Source organism: Cervus elaphus, chromosome 5, assembly GCF_910594005.1.
Source record: "Cervus elaphus chromosome 5, mCerEla1.1, whole genome shotgun sequence".
Lineage (NCBI taxonomy): Eukaryota > Metazoa > Chordata > Mammalia > Artiodactyla > Cervidae > Cervus > Cervus elaphus.
The window spans coordinates 97,304,040-97,319,108 of NC_057819.1; the positions used below are offsets into that span (position 1 = coordinate 97,304,040).

General features: G+C 42.5%; 1 protein-coding gene across 2 annotated transcripts in view; it reads right to left on the reverse strand.

The window, feature by feature from the left end:
- Nucleotides 1–15,069, reverse strand: part of ZZEF1 (zinc finger ZZ-type and EF-hand domain containing 1) — a 92,184-nt gene that overhangs the window by 40,346 nt on the left and 36,769 nt on the right. For both annotated transcript variants that reach the window (XM_043903438.1, XM_043903437.1), the window contains exons 18-27: nt 14,147–14,261; nt 11,565–11,724; nt 10,298–10,419; nt 10,067–10,189; nt 9,016–9,182; nt 8,850–8,931; nt 7,784–7,985; nt 6,262–6,410; nt 4,323–4,563; nt 1,314–1,393 (exon numbers count right to left, since the gene is read on the reverse strand). In XM_043903438.1, the coding sequence (XP_043759373.1) occupies nt 1,314–1,393; nt 4,323–4,563; nt 6,262–6,410; nt 7,784–7,985; nt 8,850–8,931; nt 9,016–9,182; nt 10,067–10,189; nt 10,298–10,419; nt 11,565–11,724; nt 14,147–14,261 (1,441 nt within the window). The remainder of the gene's footprint in view (nt 1–1,313; nt 1,394–4,322; nt 4,564–6,261; nt 6,411–7,783; nt 7,986–8,849; nt 8,932–9,015; nt 9,183–10,066; nt 10,190–10,297; nt 10,420–11,564; nt 11,725–14,146; nt 14,262–15,069) is intronic.

The window sequence follows — 15,069 nt, forward strand, 5'->3', positions numbered from 1 at the left end:
AACCTATTACCAATATTTGAAGTTATTATTATCTCTTCCTTGACATGTATATTATTTCACATTTATTAAATTCTCCAGCTAGATATCTTAGATAACCTAGGTGTCCTCATACTTAACATGTCCCAAACTGAACTTAGTTCCCCACTCCCAGATCCAAGACCATTCTTCCTACTCTGGTTAATACTTTTCCCACTCACCAAGTCACTCCCACCAGGAACACGGGAACAGTCCTAAATTCCATCTGCCTTTTCACCATACCCGTCAATCACACAGTCTAATTATCTTACCTCCCAAGTAGCAGAAGCCATCCTCATTTAATTATCACAACTAGTCTCTTGCATTCAAGCTTTTTCTTTTCTTTTTTTAATTTCTTGGACTCATAGCATGTGGGATCCTAGTGCCCCAAACCAGGGATTGAACCCATGCCCCTTGCAATGGAAGCACAGAGTCTAACCTGCTGGACCACCAGGGAAGTCCCCTCTTGCTTTCAATCTTATTATCCATCCTCTACTCATTTTAAGATTGCTTTCTCAATTACTATACAATATTTAAGATGGTTATAAATATATATATATATATATAAATAATACTAAAATATACCTACTCATCTCCACACCTAAGAAATAAAAAGAATTCTCTTTTACTTGTTTATCATTTCCATGCATTTGTGTAATTTTACTATGTATTTATGTACATGACAGAGAGATCTGGTTTATGTTTAAGTTTTATTTGAGGAATACCATACCTATGCCTTCTACAACTTGCTATGTTTTGCTCATCATCACACTTGTGAGCACCATCCATGCTAATAAAGGCAGCTCTATTTCATTTACTTTCACTGTAATATAGTACAATATTAATATAATATCTCCTACGAATGAATGTCTTGCTCTTCCAAGTTTATTGCTGTCACAAAGAATGCTGCAGAATCACTTTTCCAAAATGCAGAAAGCCCTCTCCTTTGAGAAAGGCCTCCTCTCTGCCTAAATCCATTATTGGTTGCCCAGAATCTAATGCAATGCTTTTTCTCCTAGTCTACCAGGTTAGGTTCAACCAAGCAGCCTTTGGGTTACAGAAGAAGGCAAGTAAGGGGGGCTCAACTGACTCCTGTGTACTCTGACAATCTAATATTCACCAAATTATGATTTCAAGGGTCCTAAATTATTTTTTATCCTTTATCCATTCGCATCACTGAACTTTAGTTCTGAAAAGCATTCCTAAAGTTATATTTTTGAGAAGAGAGCTACTTACCTTAATTCAAAGATATGGTAGAAAAACTCAAAATATATAAAAATCACAAAAGAACATCTTACCATCCATATTCGAATCCCATCAGCCAAGGAATACACCTGTGCAAACTCCTCACTCAAGGCTGTCTTGCCCCCGCTGTTTACTGGGGAAAGGAGAGGTTACATTCAGTTAACACAATTCACTACTGCAACATTAAGCCCAAAGTCACTTCCCAATCTCCACACAGGAAACCTCTTCCCCTGACACTTGCACACTGTGTGTGCTAAGAGAGGCCTGGGGGTAGAAAACAATCAGTGAACTACAAACACCTGTAATGGGTTCTCTGTTACTTCAAACTAACTTTTTTTCAAATGAACAGCATTTGAAATGGATATACTATTAAGGTAAAATGTAAATATATTAAGGTAAAATATAAAATATAAAAAATAGTAAAGGCAAAATAAAAATTATTAAAAGTGAGTAAGAAATAATTATTAACATGAAAAAAATTCATGATTCATGGTATATATTAAGTGAAAAAGGTTGGTTATGAAACAGTATATACAAAATTAAATTATTTAAAAAAGAGTATACAGGACTTCCCTGGTGGTGCAGTGGATAAGAATCTGTCTGCTAACTCAGGGGACATGGGTTTGATCCCTGGTCTGGAAAGATTCCACATGGTGTGGAGCAACTAAGCCTGAGCCCAAGCTCCAGAGCCTGTAAGCCACAACTATTGAGCCCATGTGCTGCAACTACTGAAGCCTGTGAGCCCTAGAACCTGTGATTCCACAAAAAGAAAAGCCACTGCAATGAGAAACCCTTGCACCACAACTAAGTGTAGTCTCTGACTGCCACAACTAGAGAAAGCCTGCATGAAGCAGTGAAGACCCAGCGCAGACAAATAGAATAAAATAAATAAATAATTTCAAAAATAAAATAAAAAATACAAAGCAAATATAGTAAAAACATGGTATGTACATATATGTATATATATAACTAAATAAAAAGCCAGGAAGATACAAAGAAAAATGACCATAGAAAAATGTTCTTGAAGTGGTGAAATTACAGTTGATAATTACTTTAAGCTTTTCTGTACTTTATAGGTTTCTACATGAATAGGTATTATTTTTATAATTAGAAAAAAAATGCTTTTAAGGTTTCTTTTGTGTAATAAATCCTATGAGGCCGGTCCCTTCTTTTCATCTTAAAAGCAAAGGAGGGACTTCTCTGGTGATCCAGTGGCTAAGACTCCACGCTCCCAATGCAGGGAGCCCAGGTTCGATCTCTGGTCGGGGAACTAGATTCCACTTGCCGCAACTAAGAGTTTGCACATTGTAACTGAAGATCCTGCATGCTGCAACTAAGATCTGGCGCAGCCAAATAAATAAATATTAAAACAAATAAATAGCAAAGGATACTATACGAGAACAGGGTGACACTCTCTGTTGACCCAATGTTGATGCAATGAATTTTCTGAATACCTAGAATGTGCCAGGCTCTACATCAGGTACTGGGAATGCGATGCTGAGAAAAACAAAGATGGCCCCTGCCCTCAAACAGCTTACAGTCTAGTTGAAAATTTCTAACCCAAAAGGGTGACAAATTTTTAGACAAAGATAAGCAAGTTAAAAAAAAAAGATAAGCAAGTTAGCAAGACAAGGACCACTCTCAAAGTAGATCAGTCTTGAAGAATCCACAAATAGCCCCTTAGAGGCAGGGACAGAAAGGACTGGGACCAATTGTGCCTCCTTCAAAGCAACAGTGGTAGGTATTCTAGAAACAATTTGTACACAGTGAAATAGTTCTTGTTCCCACACTTGATTGTGTGCATCTCAACAGCAGACAGGTATGAACATGATTGGAAAAAGAGCTGGAGGACCTCTCCCCCAGCCAGAAACCTTCTGTATCTCAGCTTTTTACTCACAAGGCTTTTATCCTTCCACTGACAGCCTGCACAGGTAACAATTTGACTATGAAAACATACACTGAATTTTTTTTTTCCCCAAACCATGATGAGGTCAGTTCACCCCCATCCAATAGCAGAGATAACACTCTTCCATGTGACAGCTGTTTCCTTAAGTCACTCATGCTTCAGTGTAATTTTATTTATTTGAGCAGCTTCTTAAAGGAAATACTAAGGTTTGAGTGAGTAATTGAGATGTTTTAGGCCTCAGGAAATAAACTCTGCAATGTGAGACACAAAGAACTAAGCAATAAAGGTAGCAGTGCTAATAATATCCTTAGTAGTAATAATAATAATTAGAAAATAATCAATTATCTACTCTAAGGAAGGAAGCATTTGTTTCTGCTAATTTCATTGGCACCATGGAAAGAACAGACATCCTGCCAAAGTACTCGGGACAGCCATACCTTGTCTTTACACTGGGTTTGAAATGTTTTCTCCCCTGAAAGATTATGAGTAGGGAGAGGCCCTCCCTCTTTGTGGGTCCTGTTAAGGCTCTAGTCTACACTTACTGTAAATACACAGAGATGGTATCCCTAAGGGACGTGAGGAAAAGAAATGGCAATGAGCAGGCTACTGACAAAGGAAGCTGAGCAGGGATTATGCTACCAAGAAGCTGCAAGTCTAAAGATAAGAGTTAATACCTGCATTTTCCTCTTGGTTAGTAGCACGTTCAATTATCAAAACATCTTTGGTTTTGACTGGAATTTCTTAACATGTTAGAGCTTATCAACTCTAAACTTTATAGATAAGGATACTCGGGTGCACAAAGGTTATCTGATTAATCTGAAGCTGCACAACTTCTGGTTTGTGAGCTGGAACTACAACCCAAGTTAAGTTTTCTTTCCATTAAACTTCTCAGCAGTCTTCCATGAGAATTCCAGATAAAGACAAATTACCTGTTGATGAGGAAACTCAAGGCTACTTGCTATATATATTGCAATCTGCTGACTATAAATTGGTCACGAATCTCTTGATTGGCACAGTAGGAGTGACAAGATGAAGTCTATAGTTGTAGAAGGATGTTTATGTTCCAAAGTATTTTAAAACTTTCACTTAAGAAAAGCTTTCTTAAAACTTAGCAATTGGCCTTCAGATCAAAAATATTCCCTGTAGTATAAGTTACCATATTTTTGCAGCTTCTCATATAAGTCTGGAGTGCGATACACCAGAGCAGCAAAGGTGGCGTTCACAGCTTGATCAATAGTGGAACCAGCAACTATATCTGTCTTTGGGGCCTGTTTTCTACATGCCTGTATGAATCCTTTGAAAAGTTCTGAATATGGCCCACAGAAGTTCTGGGCAGGATCTGACTGTGCAAAGTCAAGAAGAAATTGATGGCAGGGATCATCAGGGATGTTCTTAACCTGGGAACAACAAAAACAAGAAAAACCATCCTGTTTAACATATTCATTAAAAAATTAAGTTTACTGAACAACTACTAGGCCAAAGCAGAAGTATAAAACACAGTGCATACTCTCAGGAAGTTTCAGTCTATTTGGGGGGGATCAGACAGACACATGGGTTATTTAAAAAAAAAAAAAAAAAAAAGGTAAACATAAATAAAACGTTAAAAGCATTTAAACTACCACTACCATAAAGCATAAAGATTATCGAGTGCCAAGTGCCTAGAAGGGACACCAATGCTGAGAAGTCACAGGAGAGCGCTCCTGGCAGGCTATAGTAATTAAGAAAAGCCTTCTGGAGGGGATGGGTTTTGGTCTGGACCCTGAAGACGGGGCAGGTTTGGCCCTGAGGAACACAACCATTAGCAGAAGTTAAGAGCCAGTGGGGAGACTGACCTGGCCTGAAGTCTCAGCTGGGGAGTGGTGGGAACTAGAGTCAGATAGGTAAGGTGAAAGGAGACTGTAGAGAGCCTTGACTGTCACACTGAGGAGTTTAGACTTCACCCTGTGGGCAATGGGGAGCCATTAATGGTGCTTGGCAGTGGAATGACAAGATAATGCAGTGATTTAAAAAGAAAAAAAACAAACTTGGTAGGTACCAATGTAACAATGCAAGTGCGAGATGAGGGCCTGGATAAAGATGGAGACAGAGAAAACGGAAAGAGATCTCAAGGAAGAATCCACAGGGCTTGCAGCTGACTGGAAGCAAAGGGGAGAACAAGGTGGGGATAAAGGTGATGCTAGGTTACAACGGCTTATGCCTGGGAGAACAATAATGACAGTAACAGGAGCAAACAGTCCGGGGAGACATCCTGGTTTTACACGTCTGAGTTAAAGGGAGTCAGAACACTGAAATGGAAATACTAACAGGAAGATAGGCATATGTGACTGGAGCCTGGGAGAAGAACCAGGGCTGGAAACTGATTATTTAGGTTTTTTTCACACAGATGTGACGACAGAAGAGAGGAGACAGGATAACGTCTTGGTGGGTTGCAGGAAAGCAGAGAAAGCCTGAATAAAGCCCACTTTTTATAGAAGAAGGAAGAAGACAGGTCAATAAAGGAAGCGAGGGGAGTGGAGACATGTAAGAGAAGACAGTGGACTGCCATGGAATACAAGAAGAAAGGGTCTGAAGGAGCAGAGAAGTTAAGGAAGAGTCCCTGGATCCAGCCACTAATGACTGAAGAACTGGGGTGGGGGAAAGTGGGAAGAAGGGAGAAAAGTGGTAGAACTGAGAGAGGGGGACAGAGAGATGAAAAGATATAGTGGGCAAACTTGTTTAGTTTATAATATTATAAGCCTAAATAATGTGCTACTGTCCTGTGGCGAACAAATAAGCATAGCATACACCATCTGTTCTTAAGTGTGACTCAGCAGGCACAGGAAATAAACTCAACTCATTTAAACAAGGCCATCAAGAGAGATTTACTGAGCACCTACTATATTACCACTGCAGAGTCTGTCAGTTGATACTTTTGAACACCCGTTACATTGGCCCCTGTGAGGACCCCAAATGAACAAGGGATAGTTTCTGCCCTCGAGGAGCTAACAGCTTCGTGCGGGGTGATAAGATACATACACAAATGATTATAATTTAAAGTAATAAACATTAGTAAACATTTCTCATTCCAAATACAAAGATAAGCGAAAAGTAAATACCTCCTTATTATCCTGGGGTGGGTGAGTGGGCCAGCTTGCTTCTAATCCCAACTCTGGATGTATTTGGTGCCTGAAGACAGGTTTCCACAAGGGAGAGTTTAGGACTAATGCCATTTTTGCCTGAGGTACTGCCATGTTACTGCCTAACTCTGCAAAGAGAAGAAGAAGGCTTATGAGAGTTCTATTTTTCCCTTAATATACTGAGAAACTTTGAACTGATGAAGGAAAGGCTTAAAAAAAAAAAAAAAAAAAACCTGGGCATTAAGACTTGCAGGGAATTTATCCACATTTAGCAGAACCTAATAGTGATCCTTCATAAACACATACCCTGGTGAACCGAAACCATTAGGCAGTCCTGAAAAGCTGCCATTCTGTATGACAGGTTCAGGTACAGGTCCCTCTGAAATAACTAAGCCATGAAGCAAACTGAAAACAGAATGTGAACCATCTCTTGGGTATAACAGGAGACCACTTAGAAATGCCATGTTCATAATTTGTAAACTTAAGCTTGTAAAAGGGCTTCCCTGATAGCTCAGTTGGTAAAGAATCCGCCTGCAATGCAGGAGATCCCGGTTCGACTCCTGGGTAGGGAAGATCCACTGAAGAAGGGATAGGCTACCCACTCCAGTATTCTTGGGCTTCCCCTGTGGCTCAGCTGGTAAAGAACCCGCCTGTAATGCAGGAGACCTGGGTTCAGAAGATCCCCGGGAGAAGGTAAAGGCTCCCTACTCTAGTATTCTGGCCTGGAGAATTCCATGGACTGTATAGTCCATGGGGTTGCAAAGAGTTGGACAGGACTGAGCAACTGAACTGAACTGAAAAGGAATAATAGTAATAGAAAAATACCCACCATATATGCGTTTATGAATAAACAAATAAAAAAAGACTAGGTAGAAATAGATTAAAATGTTAATAATAGCCATGTCTGGGTATTAGGATTAAAAATGGCTTTTCCCCTTAGCCTTTTTCCATTATGCAATTTTTTCTACCATATTTTACTTTAAAAAGGAGAAAAACTCAGGAAATTATACAGGAAAAAAATTACACTAGATAGCTTCATTCTATTTGTTTCATTCATTCTTGGATGAATTTAACACATAAATTGAAGAAATCACTTTAAGGTAAAATCCATGTTCACATATTTACACATAGTCACATAAATAGTCACATAATCAGAGAAAATACAATTAACTTATTCTGAATTTCTGCCTTCTTGTTGGAGGGTATCAAAACTTAACAAAACAATGACGGTGCTGCCCACACCAGCCCCTCCCTGACTCGTCCTCCACAGACAGGGAAACCACCGTGGCCCTGGCGATGTGCCCCAGTGCCTGAGTGAACCAACCTGATGAAACTGGCGTCAAGGGGACATTTTACTTTGGTTGGGTTTCAAGGAAACTGAGAGGGAATTTTATCAGTCCCCTTGCTGTGCCATCATGTGGAGACAACTTACAGGACAGGGATACCACTTTGCTCTTAGTGTAGCTGTAGCAAGGAGGGAAGGGACAGTTCCAGGACTTACGGTGCACAGACTTGAGCGCCATGCACTGGGAAGCGAGGCGTCCCATCAGCCGGGACACCAGGAGCTGTAAATCCAGCCCCCAAGACACAGCGACATCAGGCAGGCCGTAGGCGGTGACGGTGAATTTGTAGCCCCACTCGTTGTTGCTGCTGTCGGAGTGGAAGAGAAACTGCAGCCGGGGACCAGCCTTAAAGGTCACTTTCTAGAGATAAACAAAGAAGTCATGGGGTCAAACCACTTAAAGAAGGCAGCACTTCAGTAAGAAGCGTGTTCTTCTTGACTCAAAAAAGTCTAAATTTAAAACTGGCCTATAATTCCCACCATCATGTCTTATCACCCCCTCCGAAAGTACTAACAGAGAAATGAACAGCGGAGTGGTGAAATAGAAAATTCACCACTGCACCTTATGAAGAGGCAAAGTTGAAAACTGCTGGTCAGTTTCCTAAATCTCAGATGCCCATCTGCCCACCACTTACTCAACCAGAGACCATCCTGCCTGATCCTCTGCTCCCAACCAAGACCGCTGACAGTGAAGCAACACTTTACTTCCCAGCCCCAGAGACCATGTGGCCCTGACTATGGTCAGGGAATCCTGGCTTTCACCACCATGGTTGGGGCCTTCCTGGACCGATCGGCCCTTCTTACTAGGGATAACAATTCGCCATGTACTCTGGACAATGTGATATAGACCAGGGGCGGCGAACTGTTCCTATGAAGAACCAGAGAGCAAGTTATTAGACTTTCTGGTTCATCATCGCTTCTTGGCCGTTTGGCTAAGATCAAGTGTAGACTTTCTGGGTCATAGAGTCTCTGTTGTGGTGACTCAACCACCCCACTGCTATGCCAGTGCAGCAACAAACGAAAAATAAACAAACTGGCATGGTTGTACCCCTCAAAAATTAATTACAAAACAGGTGGTGAACTCTGATATAAACACCTCCTTTTACAAAAGCATGACATAAGTACTTCCCTTCAAAGACCGTTATCCCTATTATCCCCTGAGGCTGATAAAAGGAGAACTGTTGCAGAAACAGGCCACATATGATTCTCTGGAAACACCACTCACCTTGGGCCACTTGTCAGTGCCAACTTTTGTGTCATACCGTGTTTTCCCACCTCTGGCGTCGGTAAATTCTAGATAATCATACCTGTGAAAGCACAACCTCTATCACTTTCCTTCTCTCATTTTTGATCCATTATTGCTTGGGGAAAAAAGAACAGATGAGCTGTACCTTTTTTCAGTTTCACATCTCTCATCAAATTCCACCTCGAAATAGGTTGCCCCTGGGCTGACAAAGACAGACACCTCATGGCAGTTATTTTCATAGTTGTGGGCAGACTCCTTGGTCCACGTGTGCAACACCACAGGGCGCTCCTGCTGCCAAGTCTCAACATCCAGCTAAGCAGACAAACGAGCCGAGAGAGGAGGGTTTTTGTCACTCTACATCCACCCACACACAGGAAGCTGTGTCCTGCATCAGCACCCCTGATGGCAGCCTTTGACACCCCCACACAAATCACCACATGGGCTAAAACTCCACCTGACGTTCTCATCTATATATATCGACCAAGATTCATTATACGTTTATTCAGCAGAGTAGACATGGAGTTTCTATTGCACTACAGTAACTCCGATTAGCTTTTATTTTTTTAATTATGACTATCTGTGAGAACTATTTCTTACAAACCAGTACTAGTGTGAATTTCCAGTGGTTTTAAGACTTGACACCCCATTTGGCAAACCTGAGCCTATCCTGTCTTCTCCCTCCTTTTTTCAGTCTTTGCTTTTTTTTCTTTAAAACGGGCCTTTAAATATATGCCCTTTGAATTCCCCAGAGTTGTGAGATCCAAATAAGACACTGAAAAAACTTTGAGTCCTATCAAGTTGAGTAAGGGAGAAAATGCTTTTAAATGACAAACCCTCTAATTTGCCTTTCAACAACAGATTTTCCCTTCTGGATTTCAATCTGGTTAATCATTTATATGGTTTTTATATAACATCATGTGCCACACAATGATGAAATTAATCTATGTACAGCTTCCTCAGTGTCTCCTGTCTAATGCTGACCACGTCAAATCAACCCAGACTGGCGTTTATCCTTGTTGGCAAAACCAACACTGGTAAAGTTGATAAACACTGAAAAAATACTGGTAAGACAGAGGGAGCTCCTCCAGAGGCAACTTATTTGTGTAGACCTGTACTGAGTGGTCTGTCTCGTGACGCATGGGCACGGTGCTCCTGAGAGGGGCTACAAGGCGTGTGCAAAGGCCAGCTCGAGGTACCTTGTTCACCCCTCCATCGGCGTCACGGCAGAGCTCCTTCAGCAGCTCTGTCAGGGCACTGAACTCTCTCAAGAGTGTGCAGTGTGAAATGTCCAATGTGCAAAAGTCCAGCAGAAAGATCACCTGCAGGAAGATGAACGAAGCACTCAGCGTCCACCTTGGAGTCAGCCAGGGATGCAGATGACCAACCCCGCCTCCCGCCTCTTACAAACGGCTGCCACTCTGTCTTACCAGCTGGCGAGCTGCCATCGAAAACACCGAGTTACATAATTTTTCTACTATGGTTTTCCCGCTATATTGTGACAAAAGGGATTCCAAAATCACTCTCATGCATGCCAGAAACTGCCCCACATCTGCCAAAACATAAGGAGAAGAGTTAATAGTTTCTATGGTAGAAACATCACTTACTTGGTGACCATCCAGGACAAAGCTGGAGAAGGTCACAGGAGCTGTGGAGGGACTTCATCAGAAAGACCATGAGACCATCAGTGAAAGTCGCTCAGTCGTGTCTGACTCTTTGCAACCCCATGGACTATATAGTCCACGGAATTCTCTAGGCCAGAACACTGCAGTGAGTAGCCTCTTCCTTCTCCAGGAGATCTTCCCAACCCAGGAATCGAACCCAAGCCTCCTGCATTGCAAGCAGATTCTTTACCAGCTGAGCCACAAGGGAAGTCCATGAGACCATCAAGTGTCCTACAAGTGTTTTCCTCTGGGAGGGAAAACCACTGCGAACCTCAGTACAATTTTACTCTTAAAAGTGAGGGACCTTTTTTTTTTGTCTTTGCTACTTTTCAATGGGGTGGAGGTATGATTTTTATAAATCAAAGTACATGGCTGACCAAGCCAGTTATTGATCTGCCTTTCCCTTTGTTTACAAAGGCCCTGTCTCCAGGTACACCACTCGACAGGCCAACCTTGAAGAGTCAGGACTCAATACTGTAAGCATTTTTGACACAGCTCCAAGATCAGGTTTGATGAACTGATTTTTCCACATACAAATTCTCAGAACTTACTGGGTTTCCAATGATTTCCTGAGGATTTATGGGACGTGAATCTGAAAATTTTCACCATCAGCAAGGATCACAGAAGTGCTCACATGTACCTTAGATTTTGAAAGTTCGAGACTTCCTTTTTTGGATCACTTGATTAAAAGAGGGAGGACAAACTTTACTGAAGAGGATGGTATCATCTCAGAGTGCTGTGTGACTGCAGAGGCGATGTTTGGGCTGTGAAATGACTCAGCCCTTCAATAAACACACTTGGGCACACTATCACATTCAGAAAGGAAACTCAGAGCAAAAAGACATGCTACAGAATTCTATTTTAAGGAAAAAAGAAAAAAAACACAACACAACAAGCTGAAGACATCTGATTTGTAATAATGAAATGAAAAGCACATACACTCTACAATATGCGTGAAGTACTAAGATGAGAGCACACACAGAGCCAAACCCAAACGCCTATCTGTTTTCATGGATTCTGTATTGACACTTACATCTGTCAGTGAGATCGGCGGCGAGATCCTTGGCTCCGGAGTCCGAGCTCTTCAGCTGCAGGTAGCACCAGGCGAGCAGGCTGCCCTGGACAGACCAGAACAGGGAGGAGAGCACAGAGCCCGCCTCCCTCTGAGCGCCGTCAACCATCAACAGCTCACACTGCACGGGAGGAGACAAAAGGAGAGTGTCTGCAGCACAGCCACTCACAGAACGCAGCCTGGACGCTCTCTGAGAGCGCGGCTGTCAGAAGTGAGGAGGTTATAGGCAAGTGGGGAATAGTTATGAGAGAGCTTTCAACCCCAAAGTGACCGAGAAAGATGGTAGCATGAAAACTCCTCTCTTGCCCTCCGGCTTCTCAGAACCTCTAGAGATGATTTCGGCTGTGTGCCATCCCGCTTCTGCCCCTTAGGGACCCTACACCCTAGTTATCTCACCTTTCTCTCTCTCTGTTTGTGTCTCTCCTCCTCTCTCTCATCTTCAAAAATTCCTTTTTTCTCTGGCTCCTCCCCCTGAACCTTCAATCAAATCTCTCGCATTTTAGGACACATTGCTATATTTAAAACAGATAACCAACAAGGACCTACTATATAGCATATGGAGCTTTGCTCAATGTTATGTGGCAGCCTGGATGAGGGGGGAGTTTAGGGGAGAATGGATGCATGCATATGTATGGCTGAGTCCTTTTGCTGTTCATGTGAAACTATTCCCAGGTGGTGCTAGTGGTAAAGAAACCGCCTGCCAATGCAGGACACATATGGGACATGGGTTCTATCTCTGGGTCGGGAAGAACTCCTGGAAAAGAAAATGGCAACCCACTCCAGTATTCTTGCCTGGAGAATCCTGTGGACAGAGGAGCCTGGTGGGTTCTGGTCTATAGGGTCACAAAGAGTCGGACATGACTAAAGTGACTAAGCACACATGAAACTATTACAGCATTGTCAACCAGCTATACACCAATCCAAATTAAAAACAAAAACAAAAAACACCCATTTTACAGAACAATTCTTTATCCCTCTATGGCTCTCTAACCATCACCTTTATTCTCCAGTTTCTCCAGAGAATCACCTAGAGATAAATTCTTGTATCCACAAAGCACAAAATTTGTTATTTTCATGTAAATGCTCCAAACTAGAAACAACCTAACTATCCCTCCAAAATAAAGTGGATAAATAAATTATAGCAGATGCGTAAGGGGAATATTGTGAACCGGTGAAGGGTGGGGGAGGAGGGTGAACTGTAGCACATACATCAACATGGATGAATCTCAAAAATGCCGAGTGAAAAAAAACTTGTCCCAGAAGACTGTATACTATATGATTCCATTAAAGCCCAAACCAGGCAGAACAAGTCTGCTAAGTAGGGATAACTAGAAACTAAAACAAGGGTATGATGAATATAAACTTTAACATAGTGGTTCCCTCTGGTGAGGAAGAAGGAAGATGACCCATGGAAGGGAACAGCGGGTGAGAACGGACTTCAAAAATACTGGGAACATACTGGTTCTTAAAATAGCCGTTTCTTTAACTTGTCCATCAACATACATTTTTTTGGTACATGTATTCCATTTGATAGAGTTGCTCACACCTGCTGTCCTTGCCTTTCCCCTCCCTGTCATTTTACCCTTTCGGGTCCCACCACTCGCTGATATTGGTCCTCAAAGGCATTGGTCACTGCCTAGAGACAGCCTCCCCATTTGACCTAAGTCCTGAGGGCTCCGCTGACTACTGTCCTTGAATTCTCTCCTCGCTCTGCTTCTATCTCTCCTGCATTTCTTCCTGCCAGGCCTTTTTACTCTCCTGGCCACCCTATCTACATAGATGCCTACTGGTGATGAGAGGACACCAACATTCATGGCTTCAACTAGCACTGGTTGGTTAATGATGGTAAATCTCCATTCCCAGCACTGACTCAGCTTGAGTGTTCAACCAGACATTGTCATGTGAAGTCCTGCCTGACCAGAAACCCAACATGCTCAAAGTCTAGCCATGATCACTCTCCTCTTCAAATACTGGCTCCTCCCCATCTTGTCACTGGTTACACATGCTGTTCTAGCGGGAACACCCCTCCCTCTCTGCCTGATCAGACGCTATCCATGGGCTCATGAGGAGCTCTAGTACCACCTCCTCCAAAAAGCCTTTCTCAAGCTTTTCCCCTTCATGTTAAAAAAGAAAAAAAAAGGAAAAAAGTATTTTAAAATTCATTAGCACAGAAAAGAGACCATCCTTTCAGATTTGATCAGCCTGCAAATTTGCAAAGTAATCATAAATTTTAAAAAAAGTTATACGTGATTTCCCACAGAATTCACACCACAAATACATGACTCTGTGCTGGGTTCACTGACTGACACCACAAGAGCATTCGGTAAATACCCTCCTCTTCTTCAAAGGGAGTCTTCACGGGCACATTCGGGTGTTTACTGCTGGCTGACCACCGCCAGGCAGGGGAGCGTCCCCTCACCTGACTTGGAGCAAAGGCAGACAGGGAACCTCTGTGCTCACAGGCATGGAGTTACAGTCACGCCGTAAACGAGGGCTAAAGGGGAAGGAGCCATGACTCCAAGGAATGGAGCGGCATCGGTTACCTCTCGAGCGGCAACAGACAGCAGGGTGTTCATGACCGCCAGCACTTCGTTGATGTCCATGTTGGCCAGGTCGCCTTTCTCAGGTAACAGCAGAAGGCCGCCAGGATCCTTGTCACTGGAAGGACATAAAGTAGTCATGACACCTCGTGTCAGGAAGGGGATTTTCATGCTTTCTATCTCAAAAGAGAACCCAGCAAGTTTTCAGTGTCAGTTCTATGGCATGTGAGGGGTTTGAGTCAGAAAAGGGTCAGGGTCCCAGTGGGGTCTGTGCCACTGTCCATCCACAAGTCCTTATGTAAGCACAGGCCCATAAATCTTCGAGTCCTTAGAAAAGATGCCAGGGAATAAATATGATGAATAAATCACCTTGGCCACCAATAGGAAATACACCTAATTTCACGACTGCTGACTTGACAATCCAGGCTGAATATTTCCTGCATCTTCAAAGGTTCTTCACATGAGCCCCAGGTCCTTTCATCATTCTTGACACTTGATTCTGAAGACATCTTATAGAGTTCTCTAAGCCTGGTGTCCATACAAGGCACAGTTTACCTGCAGACAGCTCAGGCTTTAATCCCCTCCCTTCTTCAAGACTTTATACCTCCAATAATGCAACCTACAGGCCCATAAGCTTCTCTGGTAGTCAATCCAGGTAGCAGTCTCCACATCACCGCTCCCAGCACACTTTTTGCTGAACTACCATTCTGTGTCTCTGCAGTTGGGCTTTCACATATTTGGGTTTTTAGCCCAAACTCCTGCAGCTTCTATTTTTGTCTTCAAAAATTATGTAGAAACTGAAGTGTTCAAGGAGACTCCCAATGAGCTCCACTCTAAATGGTCTTACAGTGACTGGGACTTGGAGCAAGCTCTTGACAAGACTATCATTCTATCACTATTTTTAGTCACGTCGAAGGCCAGTGATA